General features: G+C 35.0%; 1 protein-coding gene across 2 annotated transcripts; it reads right to left on the bottom strand.

Moving 5' to 3' along the window:
• Nucleotides 1-1220: 1220 nt before the first annotated feature.
• LOC111717955 (homeobox protein prospero) lies at nucleotides 1221-10749 on the bottom strand. 2 transcript variants are annotated; one of them, XM_023493420.1, is made up of 5 exons: nucleotides 7805-10749; nucleotides 5567-5747; nucleotides 3741-3885; nucleotides 2551-2745; nucleotides 2219-2309 (listed from the first exon to the last, which is right to left on the bottom strand). In XM_023493420.1, exons 1-4 carry the CDS (start codon nucleotides 10659-10661, stop codon nucleotides 2566-2568), a joined length of 3363 nt encoding a protein of 1120 aa, XP_023349188.1. In that variant the 5' UTR covers nucleotides 10662-10749; the 3' UTR covers nucleotides 2219-2309; nucleotides 2551-2565. The 2 variants fall into 2 exon arrangements, with proteins under 2 accessions (XP_023349189.1, XP_023349188.1); XM_023493421.1 differs by lacking the exon at nucleotides 2551-2745 and having other exon boundaries at nucleotides 1221-2309; nucleotides 7805-10748.
• Nucleotides 10750-16431: the final 5682 nt, after the last annotated feature.

Below are 16431 nucleotides of genomic sequence, written 5' to 3'. Positions count from 1 at the left end.
TCAAACATTTCATTAATGTTCCTCACAGAAAACCAATTAGTTAAAACATCCTAATCATTGAAATTAGAATAAACTTTGCCAAAAAGATTTTATTCTAACGATTTGTTTAATGATAGGTTTTAAGCTTCCTTCTTTTCTTTTAACAAACTTAGGATTTAATTTTTTAAGTTACAATTTTTTCTTCTTAATTGTAAAACTCAATTTGCAACAAATTTTCAAGTTAAATTGATATGTTTTGAAAACAAGAAATGTCGACATTTTTTCCATTCAACATTTTTCCATTTTAAGCGTCCATAAACCTCCCTTTGGGTTATGTACAAGTGGCCGCAACAAATTTGGGTACAATCAAGGTTATAATGCAAGGAAAGTTATTTCAGATGTGTACGCATCTTTTATATTGCAGTGTACTGTCTCTGGGCGATAATATAAACACAAGACGGATGTCACAGCCCGAAATGGGATCCTGACATGGGATCCATCTTTCACATAAAAAATCAATGAAATATTCTGTTGAAAGAAAAATATTATGTGAATTATCATAATTGTCAAAATTAAATGCGTTAAACCTCCTCGGGTTAAACAAACACTCAGGCATCTTTTCTAAATAACAATTTCCGCCAAGAGAGAACTGGTTTCAATATGTACGCAGAGTATACGCAACTGAAATTAACTTTCTTTGCATTATAAACTTAGTAAAGTCGGTTCAGCCGTTTTGACGTTTATTTGACAGAGAAAAAAGTTAAATACGTCCGAAAAATCGTACGCTTTTTCAACAGTTTTAGACAGTCTCACAGTCATAGACAGCCAGACTAAACTGCAGTATAGAGAGGATATGACAGATCAGATATGTTTACCCCCCCTCTCCACCTCCTCCCTCCCCCTCTTCTCTCCTTTTGTTAAAAGTGTCTAGACCAATTTAAGATCAGATTATCAAAAAACCAACATTAATATTTTTTTCAGTGTTTTCACAACAAACCTTTTGTCTGACATGATCAAGATTTAATCATAATAGCCACCCCCCCCCCCTCCGGAAAAATGACACAAAAGACTAAAATATATGAATTTAAAAATGCATTATCTGAAATTGACGATGCTTGTTTACTAAAATACAATGAATTCAGATATCAGATAAAAAATATAATAAATAATAAAATTACTAAAACATATCTAAAAACTATAATTCTATGACTACTATCACTTATAGAAAAAATGAACTAAAATGAATTCTATAGTTTATTTATAAATGTTCTACATGAAATACATATAAAGTATGCAAGTCTAGAATCCGGGGAATAATAAATAATTTATATCCCCCTGATTTACTAAACTTTATATACTGGGTTATCTAAGAGAAATCACAATTTAACAAAATGCGCAAAATTTTCAAAATTTTTTCTTTTGAAAAATTTGACTAAATGCATTGGGTTAGGGGACTATTTAAGGGAATGGATTTGTAAGGAATCCTAAAAAAAAAAGAATAAAAATGCAAAAATTAAATTAATTAAAAAAAGAAAATAAATATTTGGAATGCTGTTGTATGGTGGACTAGGGTAAACTCACCTAGATTCTTCAAGAGAGAGAGAGAGATAGAGAAAATGTGCGAAAAATATCCAAAAAATTCGCAAAGTTGCAAATTCTAGAGATCAGTGAAAAATGACTTAACTACCTATCGTGCACGAAACTGTGCTAAATAGATTTTTTATACAAAAACTGGTCTTTGGCTCTAATTTAATTAAAAAACTTATTTACAATCTTTGGTAGAATCAGACACTTTGTACACTTAATAATATTTACACATTCAGAAAACGACTATAATATATGTAATATATTTGAAAGTTAAAAAAAGCGTTTAAAATATTTCAAACATTTTACCCTTCAAATTTGGTATCACAGGATGCAAAAAAAGGTTTAAAAAGGCACTCAAAACATACAAACTAATAACCCAAATGGGGTTCAGAAAAACGAGCACATACATATGGGACGCGCACATTAACTTTGATGTAAGCTCTGACAGGTAGGTATCTAAGTTTCAGGGTGCCAACACTATTTACATTTGCACGGATATGTTTTTGCGACAAAAACAGGTCTTCAAACTGGCAAAAAAACTGGATTTTAGAGGCGACCATAGTCTACTCTAGCTGCTGCAAAAAGTCTTGGGTTTTGAAATAATCTGGGATGGGTTCGTCGTATCGAGCAATTATTTTGTAAATTTGTTTTTTCCAAGATGGTTCTCCGTCCCGGCCGCCGCGAATAGAGATGAAAAATTCTCTCAAGGTTGCCTCAACAACAGGCAGAAAATGATCAGGAACCTACAAAATAAAAAGGGTAACTAAACAGGAAAAAATAAATAATGATAAAAAATGCTTTGTTCAACATCACAATAAAATATGTTGCATTGAATAGTTAAACTGAGTTAAGTATTCAATACAGCGGAGGCATGCAGAGGAAAACTAAGCGTGCAAAAAAAGAGAAAAATTTAGAAAATCTTCTTCAATATTTTCACACCAACTTCAACACGACAAAAAGACCGGGTTCCTACAATTAACCTACCCTGGAACGTAACATCTATTCCAACTGTTCCAGGAAAGCTTGAGATTTAAAGTATTCAGGAACGAAATCATCCAGTCTCGCGATCACTTTGTAAATTTGTTTTTTCCAAGATGGATCCAAATCCTTGGCTCCCATAATGGATTTGAAGAACTCCCGAAGAGTCTGCTCCACTACCCATCGGAACCTTGAAGGAACCTAAATATGGACTCTATGGAACCTTAATATGGACTCTTTGGAACCTAAATATGGACTCTATGGAACTTAAATATGGACTCTATGGAACCTAAATATGGACTCTTTGGAACCTAAATATGGACTCAATGAAACCTTAAAATGGAGTCTCTAAGGAACCTTCAAATGGATTCTATGAAACCTTAAAATGGACACTCAAGGAACCTTCAAATGGATTCTATGAAGCCTAAAATGGACTTTTTGGACCCTGAAAATTGACTATAGAACCTACAAATTACCTCAAACCTAAAAAGGACCTACAAATGGACTGACGAGAACCCTAATTGGAACCAGGACTGAAAACCCCTAGAACTCTCCAAGAGTGTCCTTAGAACATAAAAGTGAAATTATGAATATGAAGTATTTCAAAACACTTGGTCCGCACTATTTCTCCGTCTTAAACCAAAATTGTTATTTGTGTGCTTGACTGATAGAGGATCAGCGACACTAATTGCATCTACGAAACCAGGGGTTTTCAAAACCAAAATATTTTTTTTATTCAAGAATACAGATTAAATGAGAGTGAATGTTTTGAACTTGAAAGATTTCTTATTCTTGAATTTTGTGAAAAATATTTAGCCTTTGCTCCTTGAAATTGATGTAGCTTGAAATTTCAAGTTTAAGAAACTATACAGGGTGATTCTTAAATAATAAATGAACCCGGGTGAGTCAGGAAAATTACAATATTAAGGATAGAAGTTACAAGAAAGATGCAAATATAATTTTCTTATGTTATATTTAATCTACATACATTATTCCACGGTCCACCACCAAATATCTGTCCCAACGAATATGGTATATTTTGAAACAAATTATTGACATTTTTAATAGCATTTCAAACTTGAAAGCATTTTGTTTGAAATATCCATAGCATTTTTATCGCAAATCCTGACAAAATTATTTTAATTTCGAAATGCATTCGGTTATTCGATAAAATTAGAAAAATGTTCTGCTCTTACCTCAATATGGTTGTTCCTATTGTAATGAAGGTTAAGAACCCTGTAGAGCTCACTGTCCCCGGATACTCGGATCTCCTCGGAGTTCTTCACGCCCTCGCTCAAGGCCTGCCTAGCGTACTTCTCCATCTGGATGTAGTAGAACTCCCTGCAATACAGTATCGTTATTATATTTGTTATTATCATCACTATAACTATCATTGTTATCTTATCTATATATCTATCTATCTATATATCTTTATATCTATCTTTTGTTCTTAGATTATTATATAGTTTTTATTCTGCTGGCTGCAACACCTGCTTATTCATACCCGCAGATCTTAGGACATAGGGTGCCCACAAATATTCATAAAGGATGCAGCAAATTTTTATTTATAAAATATAAACAAACATACACTTGTATAGGATGCCGAACACAAACACTAGATGAAGGTTGGTGACTTGTAATGGAATCCTAGTGTTTTACCATCATTACTTTGTATAGTTATTTCTTTAGAAATGTTTAGTACAGGGCTCCCTTTCCCCCTCCCTACAGGGGGTAAATGATCAACTGAGATATGTTCCCTTTTCCCCAGGGGGGGGGGGAAGAGGTTTTTTAATGCATAAAAGTGAGGTTAGTTAATGATTCATAAAACTTTTCTGGAAACCATGGCGTTATATTGGAAGATGAAAAATAAAACTATTTTCTTTCTTTTTCGTTTTTACTTTCTTTGTTTCCCTTTGTTGGTTTGTGTTTGTCGCTTCTTGTGTTATCTGTCTTTACACAGGTGTACAGGATCTGTTATGTTTGATTTATACAACAGCGACAGCTGTCTTCTACTAATTGTTTAAGATATTCAGTATATTCACACTTGAGACAAACAAACCAAGTTGAGGACACGAAGCTAGAGGGTTGACAGAGAAAACGGTTAAAATTTGTCTTATAAAATACAAAGGACTTTCAGCATCTTTTATCCTAGATTTAGAAACCATCTGCAGTTTTCCTCCTCTCGCATCCCGTCTTCCTCCTATTCCTGAGCGTGGTGGTTTTGAAATTATTTAACTTGACAAAAATGTAAACTGTATAAGATAAAAACTTTTGAATAAATTATGAAATTAAATCTCGAACTCCAATTTGAAAAATTGTTTAAATAATGATAAATCAGCCTTGAAGGATTTTAAAGTTCAATGCTGTCTTAGAAATAATATTTATCATCAAAAATTAAACATGATCTAAAAATTCTTAAAGTCCCTTTCATTAAAAAACTAAAAATAAAAACTATATTTAAAAGTTTTTACTTTACCCTTTTCTGGAGCAAAACTATTCTCAGAATAAAATTGAGATAAAATTGCAGAAAATTCTTGAATAAAAAATAACATGTCTTCTACGACATTTAGAAAATGTTTTGAAAAACAGTTTTGAAAAATATAAAATGTTGAGAATATAAAATCGATTGATCGGATTGACGTGAGTCAAAAGAATAAATATAAAAGTGTGTACACACCTTAAGACGAATGTTTACATAAATTACTTTTTAACCACAAACCGTCTCCATAGGTAGGCGTGTGTTCGTAAGCAAATATGACAAAATGAGTTGATTTTTTGTGTAAATTTCGTAAATTTGTCTACAGAGGGTTCAATATTGGAAATACCTCAGAATGAGGTCAAACAAATTGAGTAATTTTTCTCCCCATTTAAACTATTTGAAATATTAAATAGCATTAAATTGAATTGGTTAATATGGAGAAGGGGAAAGGAAGATGAGAGTAACTACCTAAACTACCTAAACTACCTAAACTACCTGAAATACCTAAACTACCTGAACGACTACAACATGATTAAGACCTACCTGAAGTTAGAGAACCATTTAACGAGCTGGGCTGTATTGTTCTTATTAAACTTGATGTCAGGGAAATACATCTTCAAGATGGCGGAGCTGGGATATCTCACCCAGAAGAACATCAACTTCGCCTTTCTCAGGTGCATTGGGGTCAACGTGGAGTTCTGCAGGTCACACATTGAGTACCCACCTAGATATATAGATAGATGGATAGATAGTTGATATATAGATGTATAGATGGATAGAGTACTAAATAGATATATAGATATGTTAAGAAAGTGTGAAGTATATAACTGTAAAATCATCTTTACTCTTTGTTTAAAATAATCTTAAAAGATAATTAAACCTCCTCCCACCTGTGTTACTAATGTGTATATTACCCCCCCNGGGGGGTTAATATTGAGTAAAAGGTATAGATAAGATATTGACATAAATTAAAGACACAAGTGTGAAGATCTTCAGATTATTCTCTTGTTATACTATAGAGACACTATAACAGAGTTAGTTAGATAGATAGATATATAGATAGATAGATAGATAGATATATAGATAGATAGATATATATATAGATAGATAGATAGATAGATAGATAGATAAATAGATAGATAAATAGATAGATAGATAAATAGATAGAATGTAAAAGTTACCTAACACTGACAAGTGCAAGTTTATATCTAAAGACAAACTGTTCTCTTCTAAATCAATATAGATTTCTCAGTTCAAGATATTTAGCTAATCAGATAGAAAGATAGAGAGATACATTTACTAAATAGTTGAATTTAAATAGATGGATAGAAATGGATGTAGGAATTCAATGAAAACTAATGTGAAGTTCATTAAGCATATTTTAGTTAATTAGAAAATGAAAATTGTAAGGTAAACGTAAAGATAGATTGAGAAATAGAAAGAAACATAGAAAATAGAAAGATTTAAAAATAGAACAGTAGAATAGACGAATAGAAAGATAGAAGAATAGAAGAAGAAATATAATGTATTACTAACTTTACTCTCATTATTAAACTGAATCATTATTATTTGTCAAGTTAACTAATGGTAGGTCGTTAGATAGACTCTTAGAACTATATGGAGATAGGATCAAATAGTTTGCCAGATAGTAACAGATAGTTTATCAGATTAGATAGTTACAGATAGTTTGCCAGATAGTAACAGCTACTTTGCCAGACCAGATAGTATCAGATAGTTTGCCAGATAGTAACAGATAGTTTATCAGATTAGATAGTTACAGATAGTTTGCCAGATAGTAACAGATAGTTTATCAGATAAGATAGTATCAGATAGTTTGCCAGATAGTAACAGATAGTTTATCAGATTAGATAGTTACAGATAGTTTGCCAGATAGTTTATCAGATTAGATAGTTACAGATAGTTTGCCAGATAGTAACCGATGTTCTGTCAGACCAGCCAGATAGTTACAGATAGTTTGCCGAAAAAAAAGCATTCAATACATTTGGGATAAAAAATTAATTATTTGAATAATAATATTTTGAATGAATACTGTTTGGAGTAGTGGTATAATCTTAAGGATAAATTGCTTCATGGTTTTAGAGTCTAAGGTGTGTTTATAGAACCATGATAGCCAGGAATCTCACTCTCGTTTAAATCCTACCCACGCTAGACTGAGTACACTGGAACACATTAATTTAAAAGCGAGTTTTGATATGTTGTTATTTATCCCTTAAACCTATTTTCACTCATTAAGTCTTTTTTTAATACAAATATCAGTCTATAAGGGGTTTTAACTTTCATGAAAGCAATATTATTTGAAAATCTTTGAAAAGGAATTTTGTTTGATTCAGATATTTTCTCTCTAATATTAAAAATCAACTTTCTTTCTTCAGATATTTTTTTCTGTTGTTCAACCCCCCCCCCCCTCTTTTTTGAAGCATTGTCATTGAATCCTGGCTTATTGAAGCATGAAGTTGTGACGCGTGTTCCAAGAGAAGTTGTTAAGAAATGAAACCGAGGAAAGGGAAAATCATTCGGCCAAGGAATGACACTTTCTGCTTTTTCAAAGAAATATCTAATTGAAACTAAACAGAAGACACAGAAAAGGACAACACAAGGGACACAAAGAGACGGCTTCAGACAAAGAAGACCGTCTATAGTTTTTCTATACTATACAAATAATACTTTATAAGAGCAGACACAATCTTTTTTGATAAATCAATTGCAACATTTTTTTACTTTTTCGAGAATTAGTAAATTATGAATAAAGTGGTAACTAACCTGACATAGAAGCAAGGCTGAATCCTGTATTTCCTGGAGTATCAAATCTTAGATCATCAGAACTACTCCTAGATATACTCCTCTCATCCCCGCCCTTCAAGTTCATATCAGGGGAGTGGGTTGCCAGCATCGAGGGGTGGAGTAGAGGAGGGGGAGGGCGGGTATCTCTGGGAGGGGAGGCGGATCTAGCCCTTTCATGGGGCGGGCTCAAGTCCCTAGGGCGGTTCAGGTGAGGGTGGAAGGGAAAGGGGTGGAAAGGGAAGTCAGGGGCGAGGGAGGTGGGGATATGAGGGAGAAGGGAGTGAGTGAGTCCTGGGAATGGAGGGCGGGGTAGGTCAGCAAGATGTTTAGGGAATCCATGAGGAACAAAGTGATGATTGGGATTAAAATGTTTTTGTAATTGTTCAATACTTGTTATGGGTTGATCAGCTAGTAGTCTGGAAACTGTTCTAGGAGTAATCCTTGTATCAGTCACCTTGTGCCTTTTCTTCTTCGGCGTAACCACAAGATTAAGTGCATCATCTTGCTCCTCATCCTCCCTCTCCTCATCACTCTGCTGGAGGTGGGAGTTGTACAGTGAGCTCATCAGAGGCTTATCAGCTCCATAGGGGAGCAGGGAGGGACGGGAGATGGGAAGCTGGTTGTTGGTGTTCATGGTGTTAGAGAACATGGTTGGGTTCGCCATGGAGAGAGGGTTGGAGACGGTTCTAGGTGTTGCTCTGTCTCTGACCTGAGGAGCTCGTCCACTAGGAGTTTTCATCCTGTCCTGGTTTACGGAGTCATCGGAGAACTTACCCAGAGGTTGCCTCTTAGCTGTGAGAAACCTCTGAACAATAGAGTCCACAATAATGGTGAGAGAGGTTGTTATTTCTGATTTAAGTATATCCGCCAGTCCTTCCAATTCTGGAGAAATAGCAGCCAATTTGTCAGCAATTTCATTCCGACCAATTGTACTGTGAACAATATCTTTCGTTATCATGTCCTTAGTAATCTTATCTTGTTGTTCTTGAAGAAATCTCTTTGCAAGATCCATATAGTTGGCGTTCATACTGGTGGGGGGCAGGGGGAGGGGGTCTACTGATCCATTTAACAAGGGATGCCCAAACCCGGAGAATGATTTGGGATTTATTTTCTTTTCAATTGTAATCTCATCCATGTGAGAAAACCTTTTCTCCTCCCTAGAGAGATCAATGTGGAGTTCTCCGTCCTTCTCCTCCGGGTCTGCGTTCTCGTCGTTGTTGGAGATAAACTTGTGCTGCATCTTCACCAGATCCTGCATGGTTCGGAGCTGTGTCTCCAACCCGTCCCTTCTCTTCTTTAGATCAGGTTCCTCTCCATCCTTCTCTTCTCTCTCCTCTTCTCTACCCTCATCATCCTCCATACTCTCATGTTGTATAGGTTGATATAACTTCCTCTTTTTACACCCCTGGGGAGGGAGGGGAGAGGACCGAGCCAATCCTCCAACAATGTTTTCTAACCTTGAGGCTTTTTGATCCTTAGCTGATCCTGCAGAGTGTTCTGAGGATGGAGAAGCAGGAGAAGTTTCTCCGTCTGAACCTGAACCTGCAGAGCTCCGACCATTCTGTTGGAGGTTGATTGGTTCATCCTTGTCCTCGCTGTCACTGATATGATTTGGAGACTCTGTGTGTCTGTCGCTGTCGCTATCTTTGCTCATATTGAGCGCCATCTCTTGTCTCACCTTCAAGATATGGTTCATGATGGAGGCGGCGGTGTTTTCCTTAAACTCATTGTTGTTAATTCCAGGGATTGTAGGACGAGAGAAATCTCTAGGTCCTGAGAGAACCATTCCTCCCAAACTATGCTCCATCATCTCTGATACTGCTGCAAGCTTAGACTGGAGAATGTCTCGGATTAAAAAAGCATTTTCTGCCAAGTTTTTATCCGATTGAATAGTCTGTGTGGTTTCACTGGTACCCTGATCACTTAAATCCTTCTCACTCACTGCTTCTAAGCTACTGGAGAAAGTATGTACGTGAGTCCTGCTTGAGGGTTGCTCAACGAGTGGTCTCGGATTGATCTTAGTATCTGTCGGTGTCTCGGAGCTGAACCCGCGGCTTGAAGTTCCGTTCCTTCCGTCTCCCGTCCAAACTTCTCCCGCCCCGGCCCGACCCCCGCCCCTAGCCGCCAAAAGATGCGACTCCTGGACCAAATTAAGATGGCTGAATCTAGGATATCCAAGGTGGGGATTGTACACAGGCCCCTTGTACATAGTACCCTTGTACATACAAAGATCAGGCCTAGGAAACATGTTTGAAAATCCTGGAATACTTGAATATGAGTTTCTTGGCTCCCCAGCATCAACTCTCTGTCTTACTCGCCTTCTAGCGCGGAGATTAAAATTTCCGTTGTTTGAAAATCTATTTTTATCCTGATGGGTTGGATAATTTCTCCAATGTCCCTGGAACTGGGTCCGCGGAGTTATGAAACTATTGGGGGGAGGAGGAGGGAGGGGGAGGGGGGAGAAGTTTTGGTAATAAGTTGAACCTTGATTTAAACCAGGATTTGGATGTAAACCCTTCTCAGATCCTTCATGGTGAAACTGAGACCCGGAGAAATTATTACCCGGATAGCAGAAACTATTCTTGTAAAATGTTTGTTGATTGTTAACAGTTGCAGAATGCTGTTGCTGTTTTTGTTGTTGAAAAAACTGTCGTTGCTGTGGTTGAGTATCTAAGAATGTATTGGATTGTTGTTGCACTGAAGAAGAATATGTTGAACTGGGATTGAGTGTAGAGTTGAGCTGTGTAGAGTCTAACCTAGAGTTCTCACACACTTCTTCCAACAGATCTTTAGATCCGAGGTCAGCCACACACTGACCATCTTCCTCAACCAACATTTTCTTATCCCTGGTTGGTTGGGTCCCAGGTCAGGCCTCCAATAGGAGAAGATTTCTTCATCCTCGCTCCTCCTTCTCCTCCTCCTCCTCCTCCTCCTCCTCCTTACTCTAGAGAGGACCTAGAGCCTCCTTTCAAGATGGTATTCGTCCTTACTTCAACCTCTAGCAGTCAACAAGAGAACCCAGCTTTGTATCTCCCTGTATCTATCTATCCATCTATCTATCTATCTATATATCTATCTATGAATGTATATGGATAAAGGATGAGTATGTGTATAAAGGATATGGACCCTGCAACTAAACTGAACTGTTGACCACTCTACAGCCTCCCTAAACCTCCTCCTTCTCCTACACACCCTCCCCTAGAGCCATATAGATAGAACCAGAATATCTATCTATCTATCTATCTATCTATATATCTATCTATCTATCTATTTTATCTATCTATCTATCTGTCTATCTATCTATCTATCTATCTATCTATCTATCTATCTATCTATCTATCTATCTATCTATCTATCTATCTATCATCTATCTATCTATCTATCTATCTATCTATCTATCTATCTATCTATCTATCTATCTATCTATCTATCTATCTATCTATCTATCTATCTATCTATCTATCTATCTATCTATCTATCTATCTATCTATCTATCTATCTATCTATCTATCTATCTATCTATCTATCTATCTATCTATCTATCTATCTATCTATCTATCTATCTATCTATCTATCTATCTATCTATCTATCTATCTATCTATCTATCTATCTATCTATCTATCTATCTATCTATCTATCTATCTATCTATCTATCTATCTATCTATCTATCTATCTATCTATCTATCTATCTATCTATCTATCTATNAGTTAGAAGAAAAGGGTTAGATAGCTAGCTAGTTAGAAGAAAAGAGGTAGATAGTTAGCTAGTTAGAAGAAAGGGTTAGATAGCTAGATAGTTAGAAGAAAAGGGTTAGATAGTTAGCTATTTAGAAGAAAAGGGTTAGATAGTTAGCTAGTTAGAAGAAAAGGGTTAGATGGCTAGATAGTTAGAAGAAAAAAGTTAGATAGTTAGCTAGTTACAAGGAAGGGGTTAGATAGCTAGCTAGTAAGAAGAAAAGGGTTAGATAGTTAGCTAGTTAGAAGAAAAGGGTTAGATAGCTAGCTAGTTAGAAGAAAAGAGGTAGATAGTTAGCTAGTTAGAAGAAAGGGTTAGATAGCTAGATAGTTAGAAGAAAAGGGTTAGATAGTTAGCTAAAAGGGTTAGATAGTTAGCTAGTTAGAAGAAAAGAGTAAGATAGTTAGCTAGTTAGAAGAAAAGGGTTAGATAGTTAGCTAGTTAGAAGAAAAGAGTTTGATAGTTAGCTAGTTAGAAGAAAAGGGTTAGATAGTTAGCTAGTTCGAAGAAAAGACTTTGAAGTTAGCTGGTTAGCAGAAAAGGGTTAGATAGTAAGCTAGTTCGAAGAAAAAAATTAGATAGTTCTAGTTATTTAGAAGAAAAGAGTTTGAAAGTTAGATAGTTAAAAGAAAAGGGTTAGATAGTTAGAATAAAAGGGTTAGATAGTTTAAAGAAAGGGTTAGCTAGTTAGCTAGTTAGAAGAAAAGGGTTAGATAGTCAGCTATTTAGAAGAAAAGGGTTAGCTAGTTATATAGACTGATAGAGGAAGCTAGAATGAGGTTTAAAGCGATTTAAAATGTAAATAAAAACAATTAAAACAATAAACACCTTTCGCCTCTTTAACATGGATCTCTGCTGTGCATAGAAATTGTTTAAATCTCTCAATAAGTAATGTGTAATACACACATCACACAGTGTACACACTTAATGTTGGTCTGGATAGAAAGCTCGAGTTTTACTCTTCAGGAGAAGATCTAGTTTTTTTATCCTACACTCTCAATTTTGCCACTGAAACTTAGAAACTTCTTACTTTTAAGAAATAGTAATTTAGAAGATTTTTACGAAACGACTTCATAATCTCAGTGACACATAGTGCCGTGCAAAATTATGCGAAATTACTTGTACGTCTTTTAACCTCGTAAATCCTCTAGTTTTGATTATATGCCCAAGTCACACATTAATATCATTGTATAAACCATCGATATTTTAAACTTTAACTATTTAATCTTACAGTTTTAACCTCAGATTGATTAGAAAAGTTTAATTTGGGCGGGTGTTCCGGCCCTTTGAGATGGACAAGGGCAACGCCGAGTTCTTCAACTACTAGCGAATAGGGTTTCCAGCGAAAATTTTCGCGAAAAAATTCGAAATTTTCGAAAAATAAGAAATGCGAAAATTTTGCGAAAAACTGCAAAAATTTGGCGACAAAATAATGCGAAAATTTTACTGAAAAATACGAAATCTAAAAAGAATGAAAAATGTTTGCGAATATTTATAAAAAAGACAAAATTTAGAGATTACAAGACGCATTTTGCACCAAAATTTTCGCGAAAAAATATTTTCGCCAAATATTATAAATTTCGCGAAAAAGTTTACGAAATACAAACGAAAATTTTCGCATTTTTTCGCGAAACGTTTCGTTCGCTGAAAACCTCAGTAGCGAATGAATGCGTGGAGAGGATGAATAGGATGATGAATGAGTGAATGAGTTGAGGGGATTGTATTGTTTAATGAATGAGCCAATGAATCGAATGAGGATGAGCGGAAGAATGAGTCGAGGAATGAGTGGAGGAATGAGTGGAGGAATAAGAGGAAGGATGAGTGGATGAGTGAAGGAATGAATGAGTGGATAAATGAGTAGAGGAATTGTATTGTAGGATGAATGAGAGGATGATGGTCAGGCTAATGGACCAAATTCTAAAATAAATAAATCAAATATAAAAAGAACCTTTTAAAGTTAGATGCAAAGCTTAAAGGGAAATAATCAAATATTTAAATCTAAATATATTTGTCAGAAAGTTTGGCGAAACCAAAAATTGGCCGGTTAAATTTTGGCATCTTTTTCTTAAAAAAAAGAAGAAAAAATATATTTTTGGCATAACAGCTAACTGTTAAAACTTTTTCCGCTGTTTCTTAAATATAAAAAATATCTTCTTTTTAAAATACACAGTACAACTTTGCCTGATAGACCTGAAGTTTTCTTTATTAAAGTCGCACCATGCACTTAACTTGGAAGTTTAAAACCAAGCTAAGAAAGTTTCCGTGGTTCTCTCGAGTTCCCCAATCAAAATTTGAGGCAAATTAAGGTCAAGGGGTTCATGAGTTATGGGCGGACATACTAAACAGAAAACAAACAATGATTACTACTTTATTTACATAGATATTGAAAAATATTCAAATATCTAAACTTTTACTTAAAAAAATGGAAAATATTTTCTCTGTAAAATTGTCAATGAATCAATCTTGCAAAAATCCAGACTGCTTTACAAATGTTCAAGACTTGGTTGACTTTGAAGTGTCGCAACACCTTAAACTTTGATGTAACCTCACTAACTCATACATACTTTTTTGGAGCCCTAGACATGTGCTATAAAACATGTGTTGTGTTTAGCTGTATATGCAAAATTAAAAAGTTTAATAAAATTCCCCAACGGCCTAACCAAGAATTAATTTTTTAGGGGGCTTTTCTTAAATGAATTATTTTCCTGCTGAATACATTATCTGCGAATAAATGCAGCATGGACAAGGAAGAAAATGGACAGAATTTTGAAAAACTAGAATAAAATTTGTCCGCGGTCGGATACTTAACATAATTCAACTTTCTTTTTTTTTTGAAAAATATCCATTAAGAATAATTTCTCTGGTTTCTCTTTAAATTTGAACTACATAAAGTAATAAATCTGTGCTTCTAGGCCTGCAAACCATTTTCTGAAGGTTTTGGCTTGCGTCTGCGTCACGCACTTTGCGTAGTTGGCAGAGACGCTGGGGTTGCGTAGCTTCACGGTTCATCATCATATATAGGTAGATAGATAAATATACATATATATATCAGTGCAACCATACAGGATCTTCTGCCAAAAGGTCTGTTGTCGGTGTTACAAAAATATGGAAAAATATTGCACTTGCATCATGTCAAATAAAAGTAAGTCTCACATGATTAGAATGATAGTTCTTCTTTCTAAAGAAATAAAACAGAAAAGTTTTGAATTTATGCAACCAGATAAATTTCAAACAATTGGGCATAACATCCAAATTGGAAAAGCTATTAGGTCCCAAAGTCATACCAGTAATTTTGCATAAATTTAATCTTTCGTCTATATTTTATTTTTATTATGATTAAACACTTCTTTTTACAAATGCCATATTTACTACGTTTGTTCAATTATAAATAGAATATCTAAAGTGATTATTTTTTAATGCACATCAATGCTGACATTTACAAAATAACAAATAAAAAATATTTCAGCCATGGTGCAAAATACATCTTATTCTGTTGTTGCAAGATGACCCCAAGTAATCTGTAAAGAGTGGGGAAATAGTTCTTTTTGTCCCTCCCCTCCCTCATGCTCTACATTTCATTCAGCGAATACCATGACGACCTTTTGCTTGAAATAATTGTTCAGAAATATTATTAAATTTAGATTAATTTTTGACAAGATTAATAACTTTTACTTTCTACAAAGATTTCACATTTTTAGAAAACCAAATTGCATGAAGGGGGCATTTAAAATAGTTTCTGATTAACAAATCATTCTAAGATTGTCATTATTTATTTGTATTTATGCTGTAGAAAGCGGTGAAATATTTGCATTTATGCTGTAGAAAGCGGTGAAATATTTGTATTTATGCTGTAGAAAGAAAACCCAAAAAAGCCTAGTAACGCATGATGTACACTTAACATTAAATAAATATAAATTAATTGAATAAAAAATTAATCTTTACTTCTACTTTAAGTATTAAAGTAAGGGGGTTGAAGAGTTAATTAAAGTAAGGTTTAAGGGGTTAAAGAATTAAAGGGGAGGGGGGGAGGGAGTTAAAGAATTAAAGGGGAGGGAGGGGGGAGAGTTTATTTCTAGATAATAACTTAAGGATCAATTATACGAAAGTACTGGTAAATTTATATTTTTCAGTTCAATTTCTTTCCCTTCTTTGTCTTTTTATTTTCTTTCCCTTCATCTTCTTCGTCTTTCCATCACTATCCCTCCCCATTCTCCCGGCCCCACCTCCATCCTTCACTTTCCCACCATCCTTCACTTTCCCCCCATTCTTCACGTCCCCTCCATCATTCACTTCCCCTCCATCCTTCACTTCTCCTCCATCCTTCACTTCCCCTCCATCCTTCACTTCCCCTCCATCCTTCTCTTTCCCTCCATCCTTCACTTCCCCTCCATCCTTCACTTCCCCTCCATCCTTTACTTCCCCTCCATCCTTCACTTTCGCTGCATCCTTCACTTCCCCTCCATCCTTCACTTTCCCTCCATCCTTCACTTCTCTCCATCCTTCACTTTCCTTCCATCCTTCACTTCCNCCCTCTCTCTCCACAAAATTTTAAAAACTTCTTCTTTCAGATTTCAGTAAACAATTCCAAACTTTCTGTAATAGAATTATACAAATTTCACCAGAAAATAAAACTTTTCTCTTTTTTTCAAATATTTCTTTTCAATTCTAAAATTTCCAGAACCATTACAGCTACTGTTTGTAACATTTTTGACATCAACATTTCGGATAATAAATATAAAATTTAAGATCATTTATATGCCTTCCCCCCCCCCCCCACCAATGTATTTTCTGTATAAAAAATCTATTTCTGTGGTAAACCTCGGTAAATTGTAAAATTTTTCTAAATCTGTCAAAATTTAACCAAATCT

The sequence above is a fragment of the Eurytemora carolleeae genome, unplaced genomic scaffold (genome assembly GCF_000591075.1).
Source record: "Eurytemora carolleeae unplaced genomic scaffold, Eaff_2.0 scaffold1852, whole genome shotgun sequence".
NCBI classification, from domain to species: domain Eukaryota; kingdom Metazoa; phylum Arthropoda; class Copepoda; order Calanoida; family Temoridae; genus Eurytemora; species Eurytemora carolleeae.
This window is presented reverse-complemented; position numbering and strand designations above follow the sequence as displayed.